Source organism: Lagopus leucura, unplaced genomic scaffold (assembly GCF_019238085.1).
Source record: "Lagopus leucura isolate 7727_CA_CO unplaced genomic scaffold, USGS_WTPT01 Super-Scaffold_100016, whole genome shotgun sequence".
NCBI classification, from domain to species: domain Eukaryota; kingdom Metazoa; phylum Chordata; class Aves; order Galliformes; family Phasianidae; genus Lagopus; species Lagopus leucura.
Window position 1 is genome coordinate 10092073 of NW_024962270.1, and position 15892 is coordinate 10107964.

At 44.2% G+C, this 15892-nt stretch overlaps 1 protein-coding gene across 6 annotated transcripts in view; it reads right to left on the bottom strand.

The window, feature by feature from the left end:
• Positions 1-698: 698 nt before the first annotated feature.
• Positions 699-15892, bottom strand: part of LOC122183078 (ligand of Numb protein X 2-like) — a 29699-nt gene continuing 14505 nt past the window's right edge. For all 6 annotated transcript variants that reach the window (XM_042876836.1, XM_042876834.1, XM_042876832.1 and 3 more), the window contains exons 3-10: positions 15285-15511; positions 13732-13928; positions 12058-12426; positions 9872-10051; positions 8395-8569; positions 8019-8229; positions 3885-4043; positions 699-2793 (exon numbers count right to left, since the gene is read on the bottom strand). In XM_042876836.1, the coding sequence (XP_042732770.1) occupies positions 2658-2793; positions 3885-4043; positions 8019-8229; positions 8395-8569; positions 9872-10051; positions 12058-12426; positions 13732-13928; positions 15285-15511 (1654 nt within the window). In that variant the 3' untranslated portion in view covers positions 699-2657. The remainder of the gene's footprint in view (positions 2794-3884; positions 4044-8018; positions 8230-8394; positions 8570-9871; positions 10052-12057; positions 12427-13731; positions 13929-15284; positions 15512-15892) is intronic.

The following is a 15892-nucleotide window of genomic DNA, read 5'->3' on the forward strand; positions in this document are numbered from 1 at the left end:
TAAGAGTGATCACATCCAGTCTGCATCCTGCTGCACCTGGCTTTCACGGTGGTGTCATGAAAGGGGGGAGGAAAGTAGAGAATCCTCTTTTGAAGAGTTACTGCTGCCAGTTCCTTCCTCGTGTATGTTGGTGAATGTCCTCCTAAAGACAGACTCAGGCCTTTCACTGATGCTAGCGGTGCTCACAGTTTTATTCTAGCACAATAAATAGAGGTGAAATGTTTGCCTTTGATGTATTAGAGATTGATAAAGATGGAGCTTTGGAAATAATCTTTGCTTATGTCAAGTAACTGCTGCAAGTTTCATGTCACGTTTTCTGGAGCTAATGAATGGTGACTCTAATATTCCCAAGAGATCAGGGAGTTAAGCCTCATTGCATAAAGCTTTTATTCCTTAGGCTGGCTTTTTCAGTCCATCCAGTTCTGAGCCCCACAAGCACCAGTGAGATAGCTAAGGGAAAAGAGCATGTGGGAGTTGGTTTTGTTCTTCTTTCTCCAGTCACAGTGCATTTCTGGGTAATCCAGCTCCTCTCCCAGGAGAAGCAGAAGTCACCTGCACAAACTCCTGGCAAGGTCAGCTTCTTTAAGCTGGTTGAGACGTTGAGATGACTTGTTCTGGGAGATGTGCAAGAGGGTAAAGAAAAGGGCAAAGATGTGCACGAGGGTAAAGAAAAAAGAAAAACACACCCATAATCCATGTTGGCTTTCAGTAATATTAGAATAATTTATAAAGGCATCAAAACAAATTCAACATCTATTAACAAGCTGATATTGCAATCAGTACTTAATTATGAGGACATTTTGGTGAAGTTAAAGGCACCTTGAAACGAGATGGATAATAGTAAAAGTCATGCTGACTTCTGCAGCATACCCTTCATTTTAACGGTCTGACCACCCTCTGCATGGCCTTTTCCTACCATCCTTTATACAAGCCCCATTTGTTACAACCCAGTAGGAATTGCCCTCTTTCCACCTATGTAAGTATTTACTGTTCCATACTGGGCACAGATTCTCTGTCATGACAGGAAGGAGACCAAAGTGCTTCACCTTCTTTTCTGTCAGATGCAGTTCAAGTGACTTGTTTTCCACAGGCATGTTTCTGACTTCAGCATCATTTCACTCTCACTGTTAGCTAGCAGCAACAGCTGATCCCATTCTTTCTGCTGTTTAAGACAGTAGCTGCATTTATTGGCCAAATGGAGAGGCCACACCATGTGCCAGGGGAGCTTTTGAGACAAATGGATCTTAAGCCATTTCTGTACAACAGGCTCTGATAAAAGGGCCTGCTGTATTCTGCCTTCAGCTAACAGCCAGAGGAAGTGAAGTCACTTGGTGTGTAAACAGCTCAATCATCTAGCAAGAAACAGGTCTACTCTGCTCTAAGAGCCAATTACCAATAGCCAGCCCTAAGAAAAGCATTGCTGAGGATGATGGGCACATACCTGCAGTCTGTTTGCTACTACAAGGAATTAAAACATTCATTCTAGGTAGCATTTTACAGAAGAGACTCCTTTGATTAATCTTACAGTCTGAGCTGGTTCCATAAAAGGTACAGCAGAAACAGCACAGAGAGATCTCTGATGTGAGAAAGATCTGTTTCTTATACTGCTAATTAGCAACTTAAAAAAAAAAAAAAATGGAATTGCTTCAAGTAGTTTGTTTCCAGGTAGGAATTTAACAGGTTGGAGGTCAAACCAACCTGCTGGGACTTCATTTCTTTCATTCTAACCTACACAGTGTGTTGGAACTGAGGTATCCTATCCTGGAGATTCCAACACAGCACGCTGCAATTTCTTACAGCAGTGACAGAACTGCGAGCACATCTTGTCCCTGCTGCCTCAGCTCTGCCTCTCAACACTGGGAAACTAGAAGACAAACAGCTTCTCATCAACAAACCTGCTTTCTTAGCCATCTGCCTTCTTTGGGAAAAGCTGGTCACTCATCAGGTCTTAAAACCAGAGACATCAAGCTGAGGAAATTGATAAAAAACTACCCAAGTTCCTCATCTCTGCTACCTGGTGATAGGACCGTCATAGGAGTCAACGCAGCCCTGCCATGCTGAGTTGGCAGCTCTTCAGCTGCAAACTTCTTTGATGTATAAAAACATTCAGTAGGTGGAAGCAGCCTAAGAACATAAAGCTGTGGGCTACAAGACCTGCTTAATTGGACTGCATCCCCACAGTTTTATTAGTGGCTTTTATAAACATATAAAATGATTCAGTGTCCAGTATGGCAGTAAGGTAGAGAGCAGCAGCCAAGTGGTATTCATGGACTAGTAGGGGAAACAGGCCAGTCACATCTGTTTTAATCTGGTCCAAACATTAAATGGAAAGAGGAGTTCTGAAACTAAATAGCAAAGATGGGTGAGTCGTAGAGAAGCACTGCAACACCACTACTAAAAGCTCTATTGAGTCCAAGAAGCTACAAGTGTTCTGAGTCACTGTTATCTTCAATCTAACAATCAGTCAGTGGCAACCTCCACGCAGTAAAGAAATGTGTTCTCCAAAAATGAAGTGAAAATCATTGTCATGACACAGTGTGCTGTACAGCAAGAGTTCAGCATTCCCTCAGCTTGTCATGTTCAGCTCAGCGTGGTGGTCAGCAAATATCTGATACCAAGGATGATCCTTAAGGCTGCTGCATGATTTGTCACAGCTTTCACACAAGGCTCCCTGGCCAGGATACCACAGTAAGCGTCACTTTGTTCTTTTGCTCCTTCAGCATTGGGATTAGTTCTGAGTTGCTCATTCCAACTGCTGGTACGCCATTTACTGCCACTATTTCATCTCCACACCTAATCAGAAAGACAAAAAATGAGCTCATCATAAGTAAATTCATTCACATTGTAACCTTGGACACCAAGATCACCTACTCCACCCCATACCAAGATCATAAATTCTTTACTGAAATGACTCTTAGGTAAAGGGCAAAAAGAGAACAGACACAAACAGAGAAATGACTGCTGTCCTGAACCTGAGAGCAGGGGGAGGAAGACAGTGCTGTGCACAGGAGTGTAACTGGCTGGCTTGGCGGTAGAGGGCTGGGCCAAGAGAAATGCTCACAGGCTGAGGCATTCTCTCACTCTGTAGCTTGATCCAATAGGTTTCTCAGGCTGCCTGCATCATCCAACCACAGCACACCCCGATACCCTCCATGTGGCTGTACAGCTCAGCTGCATTGGGATGAGATGCCAGAGCAAGCCCCTGCCCTTCCCTCTATCTTACAGGGCTCCCCAGGCACTAAAACAGGATGCCCAGCTGGCCCCAGGCCCCCACCAGGGCTCTGACCAGCTCTATTCTTTCATGCTTCCCAGGGTAGCAAAGCCTGACTCACTGAACTGAAACTGCCCCCCTGCCAGAGAGCAGCCTGTAACAGTATTGCACTTGCAGCCTGCTGCATGCTTGTGGAAGAGCTGGTTCTGGTGGATCCTGGAGGTAATGCAGACTACTCACCACTTTGCCTGCTGCATTACTGACAGGGCAGCAAGGCTACCTTCCATTTTCTCTACAGGAGGGCTTTTCCTACTTGCACTGAGACAGTCTTCATAATTCAGGTGTTTTTGTTTTTTTTTTTTCTTTTCTTTGTTTTGTTTTTAACTCAGAAGCCTCTATGGTTAATCTGGAACATCCCCTTTCTAGTTCTTCTTAATTACTCAATTAAAGCCTTTACAGCCTTTTAAAATACCACATTTAATTCCCTTTAGTAGGTGGTTATGCTTTTATAGAAAAAGCACTCATTAATACAGGGTTTTGTAATGCTATTAACCGCCTAAGTGTGCAGCTATGGATTAGAAGTCCTTAACTTAAGCTCAGCCAGTCAAAAGGGTAAAAGCTCTCCAGGGAAACGACGCTTCTGCCTCGAGCCCACAGAAGGGCTCACACTCACTTCAGCCTTGCGTTGCGGCAGGCGGGCGTCCCAGGCACGATGGTTTTGATGAAGAAGGGCTGGTTTCCTTTGCTCTCCTCAAAGCCTCCTACAATGCTGAAGCCCCAGCTTTCCTGGTTGCCTTTGCTAAGGACAATATCTTGACAGCAGTGAAGGTAGCTGCAAAGAAGGCACAGCCAAAAACAATGTTTGTAAACATGCTTCAAGGAAAGCCAACTGACCAGAAGTTTACATTTTCCTTTGGGGGAAGTGCAGCTATGCAACAGCCTCATCTTTCTTATTTTATGGGCTGAAGGCAACCCTCTGTGCAAGGTGCGTTACGGGACGATTACCAAATCTGAAGACAACAGCCTCTTAGAAGTCTTACATTGTCAGTGGTAGTCATAGAGTTTTAAAACGACTGCTCTCAAAGTGCTTGTGAACTGAAAAATTCGTGAATTCACTTCAGAATTACTTAATGATTTTACCTAGCAAAGGAACAAAACCCACATCAACTATAAACAGCACTGCTAAACCCCATGCAGTCAATGGGAACTGAGATTTTTATTCAGCTTGGTCCAACGAAGGCATGCAGCAGCCACCTCTCACTGATGGCAAGTGAGCACTGTGAGGTGAGGCAGCATTCCTTCTGCATACCACATGGGAGCACGAAATGCCTTTCCTGCAGGAAGGGATTGCTAACCCAGGGCTGCTGTGTACAGTGAGATAGCAGACAGCAGATCGCTTGAGTGCTGGCCTCACTCAGTGAGGTGCCCTCCCAGGGAGCCTGAGGCACACGGCAAGGGAGAACACAGTAATGGAGTGCTAACAGGACTTGTGCTCTGAGCTTGCAGCACAAGCACACACCAGGCCCTTGCAAGGCGTCTGAAGAGGCATGGCAGAAGCACAGGCCGGCAGTCAGGTAATGTTCTGGCAACAGCAGGCTGCGTGGAATTGCTGCTGATCACCCCCTGAGCTATTCCTGCAGCTGAACTTCTCCTTTACAAAGTTTTTGCCTCAAGAGCTTTGCTTGAGCAGTTTGCAGATGAGTTTCAGAGTTCAAAAGCCTTCTCAGTTAACTTCTCACTGAGACAGAGATCCAATTATCTGCTTTCAAACAGAAATTTACTTCCATACCAGTTCCTCACACATTAACGCTGGGAGACCCAGCTGCAGCTTACTGGTGCCTCCAGTTTTCTTCTGCTAGTATACAAATAAAAAAACCAAACAGAGCTATGACAAACATTATGGCATCTGGTGCAGATAAACAGCCCAGAGAACAGAAGTGCTACTTCAGCATAAAACATAAGTGAGCACTGAACACATTCTCCAAGAATTGAAAAAAGCTCTTTACTAGAAATCTATTTCCATTGAAAAGGAGCTTTTAGGAAGAGAAACATTAGTTCACTGTAATGGAAAATGACCGTGAGAAAAATATTTTGGACATCACAGAAAGTAAAGGTGCAGATTTTATTCTGGGAGGCTCCCTGCTAGATCTGCATCCCCCTCAGATTTTGTGGAATGTGCTGCTCCGGTGGGGCCACAGCAGGGAGCACCTCAAGGTTACTGCAGAATTCTCCAGCTTTGTGGACTGGCTGCAGATAGATCTCAAAGTAAGAGGGATGCTGCTTTTCCACCCCTGAGCATTAACAGCCAGGCCTAGTGTGGCACGGGGCTGTTTCAGGAATCAAAAGCTGATACAGAGCAAGAGAGAGTAACTCAATCTCCAGGATTCAAAGAGCAGTGAATTAAATCCGCAACACCATGTTTTGAGATTCACAATATGAGTAACTGGTCTTTAACAATCCTATGAAGAAATGAAGCTCCTAAGCTATCTTCTGTGACACATACAGTGATCATGATAATCATTCTAACAGCAGTGATTAGTAGTATATAATTAACTTGAAACACTCCCCACCACCAGATTACTAGCAAAACAATGGAGAGAGTAGAAGTCTATGGGGACAGCAGGGTTTCCCACAGTGGTATTACAAGAGAAAAAAGCCAGAATGTCAGGCACCAGGCTCTGTTGCCTGAGGCTGGAGAGAAGAGTGTTCCCACCTCATCCCTCCAGTAGCACAGATGTCTGCATCTTCATCAGGCACACATGGCCACAGGCAAGGGTGGAAACTCTGACCTAAGCTTACACACCAAATGTTGTGGTATCCAAGCGACCTTATGAGCATGGAGTGTTTCCTTTCAGAGGACTATGACCAAGGTGCTCCTGTTATTCTGTCACCTGGCATCCCAAGAAAGATACAAGACCAGGGCTGTGATCTCCTGAAACTGTTGAGCACTTGTAGCCTGGCACGTAGCCCAAGTTCTACAGGATGGGCTCCTGGGGCTGCACAGCTCAGAGCCTGCATGTCACTCAATGCCAGCCTGACAGCATTTGATGTAAAGAAAATAACCCACAGACACAAGAACCAAGGCTGGAATTAAACACTGTAGGCTCAAGCGTTGCAACAACAGAGTACATTTCTCTAGCCCTCAGCCAGACTTTGACTCCAGTCTTTCAGCATGAAAGCTTTGACTGAGAAGGATTTAAGGACTTCTATATCAGAGTAGTAGCTGTAAAAAAAATGCTGAGCATAACCAAAATTCTACATGCCATCAACACTAAGCTTAAAGCTTCCACACTGACTGCTACCAGGTCTTACTACAAGCAGGTGAGAAAAAATTGGAGCCATTTTTACTACTGGAAACAAGAAAAATTTTGTTGACTCCTTAAGGTCAGTGCAAGAAAGGAAGCCTGAAGAGCAGAAAGGGCATCTGAAATCACTGCTCCCTGCTTCAGGAGTGAGACCTTCTAACAGGCAAAGGAAGGGGGAGCAAACATTATTACCAGCACAAAAGGATTTCAAGCAATGCATTACATGGCTAGTAATGTCAGCCTACGCTTGAAATGAAGGCAAGTTCTCAGTGAGTAAAGAGTGGACACCAATCCCTGCAGCAGGAAGGGTGGTGATGCTGGGAACCAGTACACATGCAAAGGAATTGGAAAAAGGAAGAAGGGAGAAGGCATGGCCAGTTCTTCCTGGCTGTACTTCGCCCCTGGAGCACCCAAGAGGAACAAGCTAGCAGCTGAGAATGCGAACCCAGGTTTGGGCCATCCAGGTACAGCTTGAACTGGTTCACAGCAGGCCTGCACAGAACAGACGAGTTGATTCTGAGGGAGGGAGGAGGAAACTAGAGGACTGTGCTGAGCACAAGCCAAGTTAGTCACCTGAGACACAAAGCCACCTTCCTTGGGCTGTTTTGTTGAGCGCTTCCAGGCTGCTAAGTAACACAAGGGTAACGTAACAAGAGGCTTGTTAGTCTTTCTTCTTTCAGATGCCTCAAGAAACAAGGCTATAAATAATCTGAGCTTCCCACAAAAGGGTTTGGCTTTACTGTTCTACATTCATCTTCTGCACGATCCCTCTCCAGTTACCTGAAATGACAACAGATTCTGTCTTTTCTGGCTGAGTATACTTTCATGAAACCACAACAGTGAGCAAACAAGAGGTTCATCTCACCAGAAAGGAGACAGAAAATAAGTTTTTGACATCTCAGCTCTGTACCATGGAACGTAACATGCTGCTGCTAAAATCTTTGCTAAGTTAATGATCCAAAGCTTTGCAGCAGGGAAACTCAGCAATTCAGAATGGTTTGTGCTTCACATTAGAGATCACACAGTTAAAACAGCCAGAAAGAATTAGACTGAAAGAGTTCCTCTGAATGAGATGATCAGAATGGGGATTGTAAAGCAGCAGATACCTGCTGGCCTCTGTAATGCCATCCAGAAAGAGACACAGTGATTTCAGCTAGTGGCATTTCAGAAGGGACTGGGTCTATGCTGAATAAATTTCAAGTCAGTGCCTCAAATTCCAAAATGTATGCTCTTCATTTTCTGTGTCACTTCTCTTAGAGAAGGGAAAAAAATAAATAATTTCAGAAACTTCTGAAACATGGTTACTGTGCAAAAGTGGAAAAACAAGGGGTAACGCTGTAAGAAACAGCTGAACTTCTTTATGCATTCATTGTGCTGCGATCTCCCTGGCAGATGAGGCTTTCCTGTGCCTTAAAGCTAACAAGGATACTGGCAAGTCAACCCACAAAGTTCATTTCTAGTGTTAAGTCAGCTCAGTGACTGAGATCACTAAACAAATGTACCTGGGCAATCCAAGCCATGTGATCCAGAGGGGAGACCAGCTGAATCCTCGCTCCTTGATGTCTAGAGAGGGATCTGTGGGGTCTGTTAAAAGGATTTCCAGGGCTTTCAGTATGACCGAGTGGGAAGCTGCATTAGATTTCAGTGCTGAGACAGCTTCATAGTAGTTCAGATGAGTCAAATCAATGCCATTTATACTCAAAAGTACATCTCCTGTTGATTAAATAAAATGGGATTATTGCAAAACCTGTGCTCTGAAGCACGTTCCTGCCTCAAGGTCTCATGTAGAACCCCGCTTCCAATTTCACTTTACTATCTAAATCCAAATTCTGCTTAAAAACAGTTCCAAACCTGTAAAGGATCTGAGAGTCTCCTTACCTCGCTTGATTCTGCCATCCCTGAAGAGGCACCCGATGGGCTGTACACTTGTTACATATATAGGGAGCTTGTTTTTGTTATCTCGTCCACCTCCAATTGTTATTCCTAGGGATTCCTTTGGTTCCTTCTTTATTGCAACTGTCTTTTCATGACTTACATATCCTGGAGGTAATTCCTACAATAAAATGACAATACAATACACAGATTCATTAATGCAATTAACACGAAAAGCTCAGAGTCAGAACGAAATAGGCATTATGTTTCTTTAACTCAGAACATTTGGCTAGATGCTAGATACTGCTAGATGGCAAAGTCAGTTTCTTGTACTTGCTATGGGTGAAAATACTACTCTGTATTTCCAGTGTGACACTGCTGTGACTGAGGAACACCTGTCTGGAAAACAGCTGCTCTCCCAACAATCCTGCTTCCTTGTGCTGTGAAGAGATGCTCACTCTGAGAACAGTTCTGCACCAAGGAACAAGGCCACTCATACCAAGCAATCAACTCCTTTCTGACTACTACTAAACTGGGATCAGTAACTGCTGAATTATTTTGCTTCTCATGACTTAAAAGACATACGGAAACTTGACATTTGCTCTGTTTGTATTATAATCACCCCTCATCCTGATTTCTGCTCCTCAAGCCAATAACATAAATGGATAAAACAGACAAGTAGGAGTTGTTTGAGATACTGTATATAAAAAAAAAAAAATCAAACTTGGAGATGCTGACAAAGATGGCCAGCATCCCTAGAAAATGTATGTGTCTAATGACTGTATGAGTATTACTTAAAGTTTAAATACCAGAGTTTATTATTTCCCTGTTAATTTGCAAATAATTGCAGATGTAACAAACTGTGGAGGTAGAAGTAGGTTCCTTACTAATCTTCAGAGGCATTTAGACACAGAAGTCTAGGCAGTTTTAGAATGTTTGCTCCCACAGCTGGCAGCTCTAAGCACGGAGCAAACCTCCCCTGGTACAGAAGACTGGCAATTCTCCTCTTGCAGGATATTCTTGTAACATTCAATGGATGGCAGATACAACACTCGAGTCACAGCAGTGTGATCTGTGTAGCTTCTACTTCTGTGTCACAGAGCTGTGTCTCCAAACCAGAAGCATCACTGCACGACACCCTGAACACACCGTGCTTTATGAACGTCAAGAAGTCCACCACTGGCCCTGCTGGTGTCTCATGGACTGTGAATTTCCCATGGCCCATTCCAAACAAGGAGGGATTAAACACTAATTCTGCATCAAAACTAGAAACAAATGAGGAAATTTTGACATGTTTTTTCCAGTAGATGACAAATGCAGAGTTTTCTAGTGCCAACAGCCACCAACATGCTGCTTGTCAACAGCTCAAGAAGAAAAGGAGCTACTCAATCAGTTATACGTAACAAATAGCTGTCACAGAGCTAACATAACAGAGCTATCAGACCAGGGTAACCAGTGTTTTTGCTGTTATTTCCAAGCTTACCTTCTGGTAGTTGGACTTCCGTCTGTAGTGACTCTGCTCTAGCCTTCTCCGGTGGTGCACTGGGCTTCCTCCCCCACTGCTGCTGCTGCTGTTGTTTGACGTGCTGCCATCTTCCCCTGGGTCCAACAGCTGCACACCTGGCTGCCTCAGGACTACGAAGTTTACTCTGGATTCACTGGTCTGCCAGGAGCAAAAAGAACATCTGAAACCGTTAGAAGTCAAGCAAAAGAGGATGATTGCTTCCTTTGCTTTGGTACGTGCAACAAGAGCAGCATATACAAAATGAACAGCCAGAACGACCGATCCACACAATGGACAACCATCATAAAAGCAGTAGATGCTTTTTCTTCTGCTGTAAAGAAACTTGTTATAGCTCCTTTCCTCCCAGCCCATATGCCACATCTGCTGTTAAGCATTTCTTCCATCTGTTTTCCCCCCCAAATACCTGAAGACCTGACCTTTTGCCCAAGATTGCTGCCAGTTAAAAACTCAACCAGCTGTATATCTGGCCTTGGCAGAAGTACAGGAAAAGCATTCACTATTGTTACTGCTCTTCTATCTGAAAGAAACTGAATTAATCCAACAAAACCTTATTGTGAAGGACTCTATTGGCGTAAGGCGTCTGTGCTTGCTTGGGGCGTTTCCTGTAACAGATGAGAGAAGTACAGCTGTCCAGAAGTCCTCACTACTGGACGTCCCCCACTCCTCTGGTGCCACAGCACCAAGCAGCAGTGAATTCCATGGCCTGGGAAGAGGGACTGCATCAACTGCTTTGCTTCTGTTGTATTTAGTCAGCTGGTTGGTCCGTGTGTGTTTTTAAACTACCAAAGGACAGGGTTTTCACAAAACTGAAGCTTTAAGTCTCTCATCTCCAAAATCACTTCAGGATGCAATTTTTTTCCTCAAAGCAATTTTGCACATATCTGTGTCTTCACAAAATATATTGTAAATATTGCATCCTGCTTTGGGAATTTGCCTTCCCCTTCATCCCCGAGTAGGGCACTACGTACAGTGTAAATGGGTGTGCATATACAGTATAGGTGCAAATGGTCCTTCACAATACTTTTCTCCAAACAGTTTGCAATCAAAATTAGAACAAAGTTTAACCAAGAAGCTCTCGGAAGAAAAGAACGTTTGGGAAAATGTCAGTTCTACAGAATGTCACTTCAAAAGGAATTAATTCCCAAAGCCACTGAAGCCAGTTCTGAGACTTACTGATCTTAGTGGGATGAAGTTCCTCATACAGAAGTTACACTTGCACGCTACTACAGAAATACAACAGCAAGAATGAAAACCAATTCTAACAGGCCATAGTATGGAATCACACATACAGTAGAAGGAAAGATCTCAGTGCTGGAATCCTGCTGTTACTATTCTATTCTCCCACTGCACTGTGCTCTCCTTTGCCAATTAGCAGGAAGAGAACTGGCTCTCCCTCACTCTGCTGACCTCGGATCCTTTCCAGGATATAAACAATATGTGATCAGATGTATTGTGTCAGGATCTTCAGATGGAAACTGGAGGTCAGTGCCTAGGAAAATAAACAATTTAAAAACTGATCTTCGTGACATCTACTGCACACACAGCAATCCCTGTTCCTCAATCAATACTCCTAGCCTGCTCTGTTCACCAACACATTTGGCATGCTGCAATAAGAACAAATCCCTGTTGTGAATGAAAAGCCACCCTTTCTCCTACCCTTTTTTAGCATTTAAAAAAGTTCTTAGTCTGAGATGCTGTTTGCATGGAGAGGTGTGGAGGGAGTCTGGAAAACACCTTCGGTTCGACTGCTGGAAGCACAAGAAGCTGTCCTAATCTGTTCTGGTTTCTGTAATGTGTGCATCTACACAGAGCATACAAATACTTATTCTGCAAGAAACTCTCCACACTGCCACACCACAAAGAAATTCCAATTGCCTTGGCTAAGCTGACGTGCCACTAGCAACTGCCTCGCTTCAGACTTGTCAGATGACTCATGATGTATTCCCACTCTTCATGTTGATCTTTGTTTGGAAGCAGCATTTCCCACACATCTGCAGAGCAGTTACTTTCCCAAAAAGAGATTTCAGGGAAGGCAGTTTGCTGCAGCATGTTCTGTTAGCCCCTGGGTCAGAGCAGGAGCCCTGCCATCAATGCAGGAAGCTGCAGTATCATTAGCCAGACAATTTCTCCGCATTATAAATTACCTGGATGATCTGTGCGGCAGTCTCAGGTGTTCCTTGCCTCAAATCCTGGCCATTTATAGACAGGACTCTGTCATTTCGACTCAGTTTCCCATTTTTGGCTGCCAGACCTCCCTCGAGCAGATCCAGAATAAAAATCCCTGCCTCATCCGTCTTCCTGATCAGTTTGATTCCCAAGGGTTCGGATCGGTCTCTCTTTATCAAGGTGACATGGATCACTTCCTGATTCGTAGCAGAAGGGGAGTCCTGCTGTGCAGTCCTATTGGAAAAGCCTTTCTCTTGGAGGACAATGAGGTGGAGAACAGGACCTGGGTGGCGCAGGAAGGACACAGCTTGGCAGTGAGTCACACTGCTGATGTTGACACCATTCACCTAGAAAAACAAACAAACCAGAGTCCCTAATCAGAACCTATGTAATTTAGGCACTGTCTACAATGCAGAACATCACAAAGCTGGAGACAGGATGCACAATCCCTATTCAATGCCGTGACTGAAGCAGCTGTTCCTCATGCACATCAGAGAGCAGAGTTTTCTATAAAAGCAATGCAGAAGAAAGCAGATGAATCAAGGCCATCGGTGATGGTGAATAGCTAAGTACATGGAGGAGATAGGACCCCTCACGTGGCTAACAAACCCGACAGTGCAAGATGTTAAATCATGACACTGCAGAACTGCTTTCCACTGACTTCCAGCATTCATTATGCTCTTGGAGGAGCTGAACTGGAGACTACCCACCCCTCACCTGGGAGAGCAGTGCACAGCCTACAGAACTTCTGGAATTGTCGCCCTAATCACACTTTTACCAAAGTAACTCTGAGAAGCTGATTTTCACTTTGCCACATGAGATATTGTAGTGTCTTTCTTTCAGGATGGCAGCAGGGCTACTGAGTGTGGGAACCTACTCTAATTACAGCCCAGTCAAGATCGAAAGGCGTACAGTTTGGATAAAGCAGAAGTTGTGTTGTTGGTCTGCATGAGAAACCAACTTGGAGATTCAATCGGCCACTTGTTCACAAGGCTGCCACTCATTACTGACGTCCACAGCCCAACAGGATAATTAGGTCTTTATGGCTTGTCAGATGATTGGGCAGCCATAGCCAGAAGGTGCTAACAGTCTTCCTGCATGTAGGTTTCAGTGCCTTGGACAAGGCTCTGTCACCTCGGTTAGCACACTGCAAGAGGCGTAACGGCTTGTCAGATTCATCTGGAAACTAAGTCTGGCCGTGGGTCAGCATGGTACAAGGCTGGTGCTCCTTATTACTCACATTATATATGTGATGTTGACTTCGAGTTGTAAGGTCTAAAGCTTCCTACCTGCCCACTAAGGAAATGCAGCTTAAGCAACATAGTAAAGCAAGCAACTACGACCTCCAAGCTAGACCACAATCCACTGGAGAGAAATGGTGCTACTGGGTGCAGTTTATGACATAGAGATCTTTTCACTTCACACAAAATGGTATGAATTAAAAAATCTGGAGGGATCAGAGGGGTCCTCAAATCTACTTCTCATTTCCAGGAGACAGATGATGCTATTGACAGACATGTCTGATCAGTGCTTTAAAAAAAAAAAAAAAAAAAAAAAAAGCCTTCTCTGTAGAGATTTCCCAGTTCTTCTAGGCGACTTTGCCTGTTTATCCCCTTAGTTAAGACAAGCAATGAGACAGGAGGGTTGCATACCTCAAGAATATGGTCCCCAGGTGCTATTCTTCCATCTGCAGCAATGACAGAATCCCGCAAGACTTCCTGAACAACAATGTTTCCTAGTGGGGTGTCCTTACCCCCCACTATTCTCATCCCAAGCTCTTCCTCTGGATCTTCTCTGTGAATTTCAATTGTGCTTGTTTCAGCCACAGGGCTGGCTCTCTGAGGAACATCTGGTGGTGGAAATCAAAGAGAAAAAAAACAACACATAAATGGAATCTTCCCCCACTAGCCCCACAAGATTTTTAACACTGTTAAAGTAGCATCTAGAGGGAAAGGAAAACAGCTGTCAAGAGAAAAAGCTCGGTCAAACTGAAAGCTATAAAGGCCTTATTTCTGTAGTTTCTCCAGAATATCTTGCCCTAACCTGTGGCAAATTTTAAACTCTCTCACTGCTATTTCTTGTGTTTTACTACAGGGTATTCATTCAGTGTGTTTCACTTAGACATTTAGTTTTCTGCTGTGACAGCTGGACTCCTGGAAGCACACATGCACTAATCCCAAATTCCACAGCACCCATTAGAGAAGGGAACTGCCGCACTGTAATTACTGGTCTGTCATGAGGTGATTCTACCACAGGCAGTTCACTACAACTTCCCTCCTCTAATTTCCTTTCCTCCTCTTCTTCCATCTCTCCTATAACACAGAAGTAATGTTTACCTATTTCACAGCCTCCTGAAGCCTAAGCAATGCTTCTCAGACACTTTGAAGATGAAAGTAGTTGTTAGCAAGTCATTTTAAAGCTACCAGCACTGCAGCATTTAGGCAAGCCCAGCACTCTAATGAAGCCAAGGAGCCTGACTGCAAAGGTGAACTGCAGGTCTCATACAAAAGATGCAAGATCTGCTCCAAGTGTACTCAGTAAAAGCCAAGCGAGAACTAAGCTGAGCTGTGCAATGGCACATCACAGAGGAGTACCCAGCTCCAGTCTCTGCACATCTGGAAACTGAGACACTCTCAAAGAAGGCACTGAGATTTCCACGCTCCTTCCTTCTGGCAGGGATTGACACGAGAGGCTCTAGGCTGCAGTGCAGATGGTTACTTTTTATCTGCAAGGGTTTCATAAGTAACTACTAATCCAAAACCAGGCTAGGCTATAAAAACACACTTGCTTTGTAGCGTTAGGGAGGTGCTGACCACTCCAGGAAATCAACTGTATATTTAACTTTCTGAACAAGATTAAGAAGTTGGAGCATTTCCTAATTACTAATTATTTGGCTTCTATAAGTGCTTTTAGTGCTGCACGTTCCCATTGAGAGAAACTGCATTAATTTCTGCAAAGAAAACTGTAAATACAACATTCACTGCAGCCTGAGATCTCAGAGTTGTTTTGTGCCAGCAGTTCTGTGCTTCTGAGCAGATCTTCCCACATGCAACGCACATCTGATGAACGTATCTTCCCTCTCCTCAAGAGCAAGATGAGGAAAGAGAGGATATCTAACAATACTGGAGAAGCGTCTGAAATAATTACCTCATTTTTATATTATAAAAGGTAATTACATAATTACATCTGTTTATCAAACGCTCACCTTCTTCAGTCTCCTCAAAAGCTGGGTTAACCAGTCCAGGCTCTGCAGTCCCTAGTGACACCACAGCAGCTGCGGAGCTTTCTGCTACAAGCGGGGATCCTCCACTGGGTCCCTCTGGATCCCTGGGCGCACTTGTCTCCACCTTGGTGAGGGGCTCTTCCTTCCCTTTGGAAACAGGGCTCCTTTTCTGCTGTAGTTCACATTTGTATTTCTTGAAACCAGGACACCTGGAGAGAGATTGTCAGTGACCGTAAGTGGCTGACGCAGCACACGTAGGCTCTGAGTGAGGAAAGCAGGCAGAGAAGGACGTTCAGGATCTCAGCAGCTGCTGAGCTTGTATCACAGATGCTTGAAGTTGCTCTCATTCTACTTTCAGCTTCTACTTTCATAAGTAGAAGAGCGGACTACTCACTCTCTTACTTTCAAAATTATTAAGCTCAATACTTTTAAAAGGAAAATGGAATGGGAAGAGGACTTACACTTGCTAAATATTTACATGGCAAACTCTCAGTGAAGACAATACCTCTTTTAAAACATAAGCAAACACTTAGCTCTGTGCTTTTAGAGCTGATGATGAACTGTAACTTTATGCAAAGGAAGTGACTCGA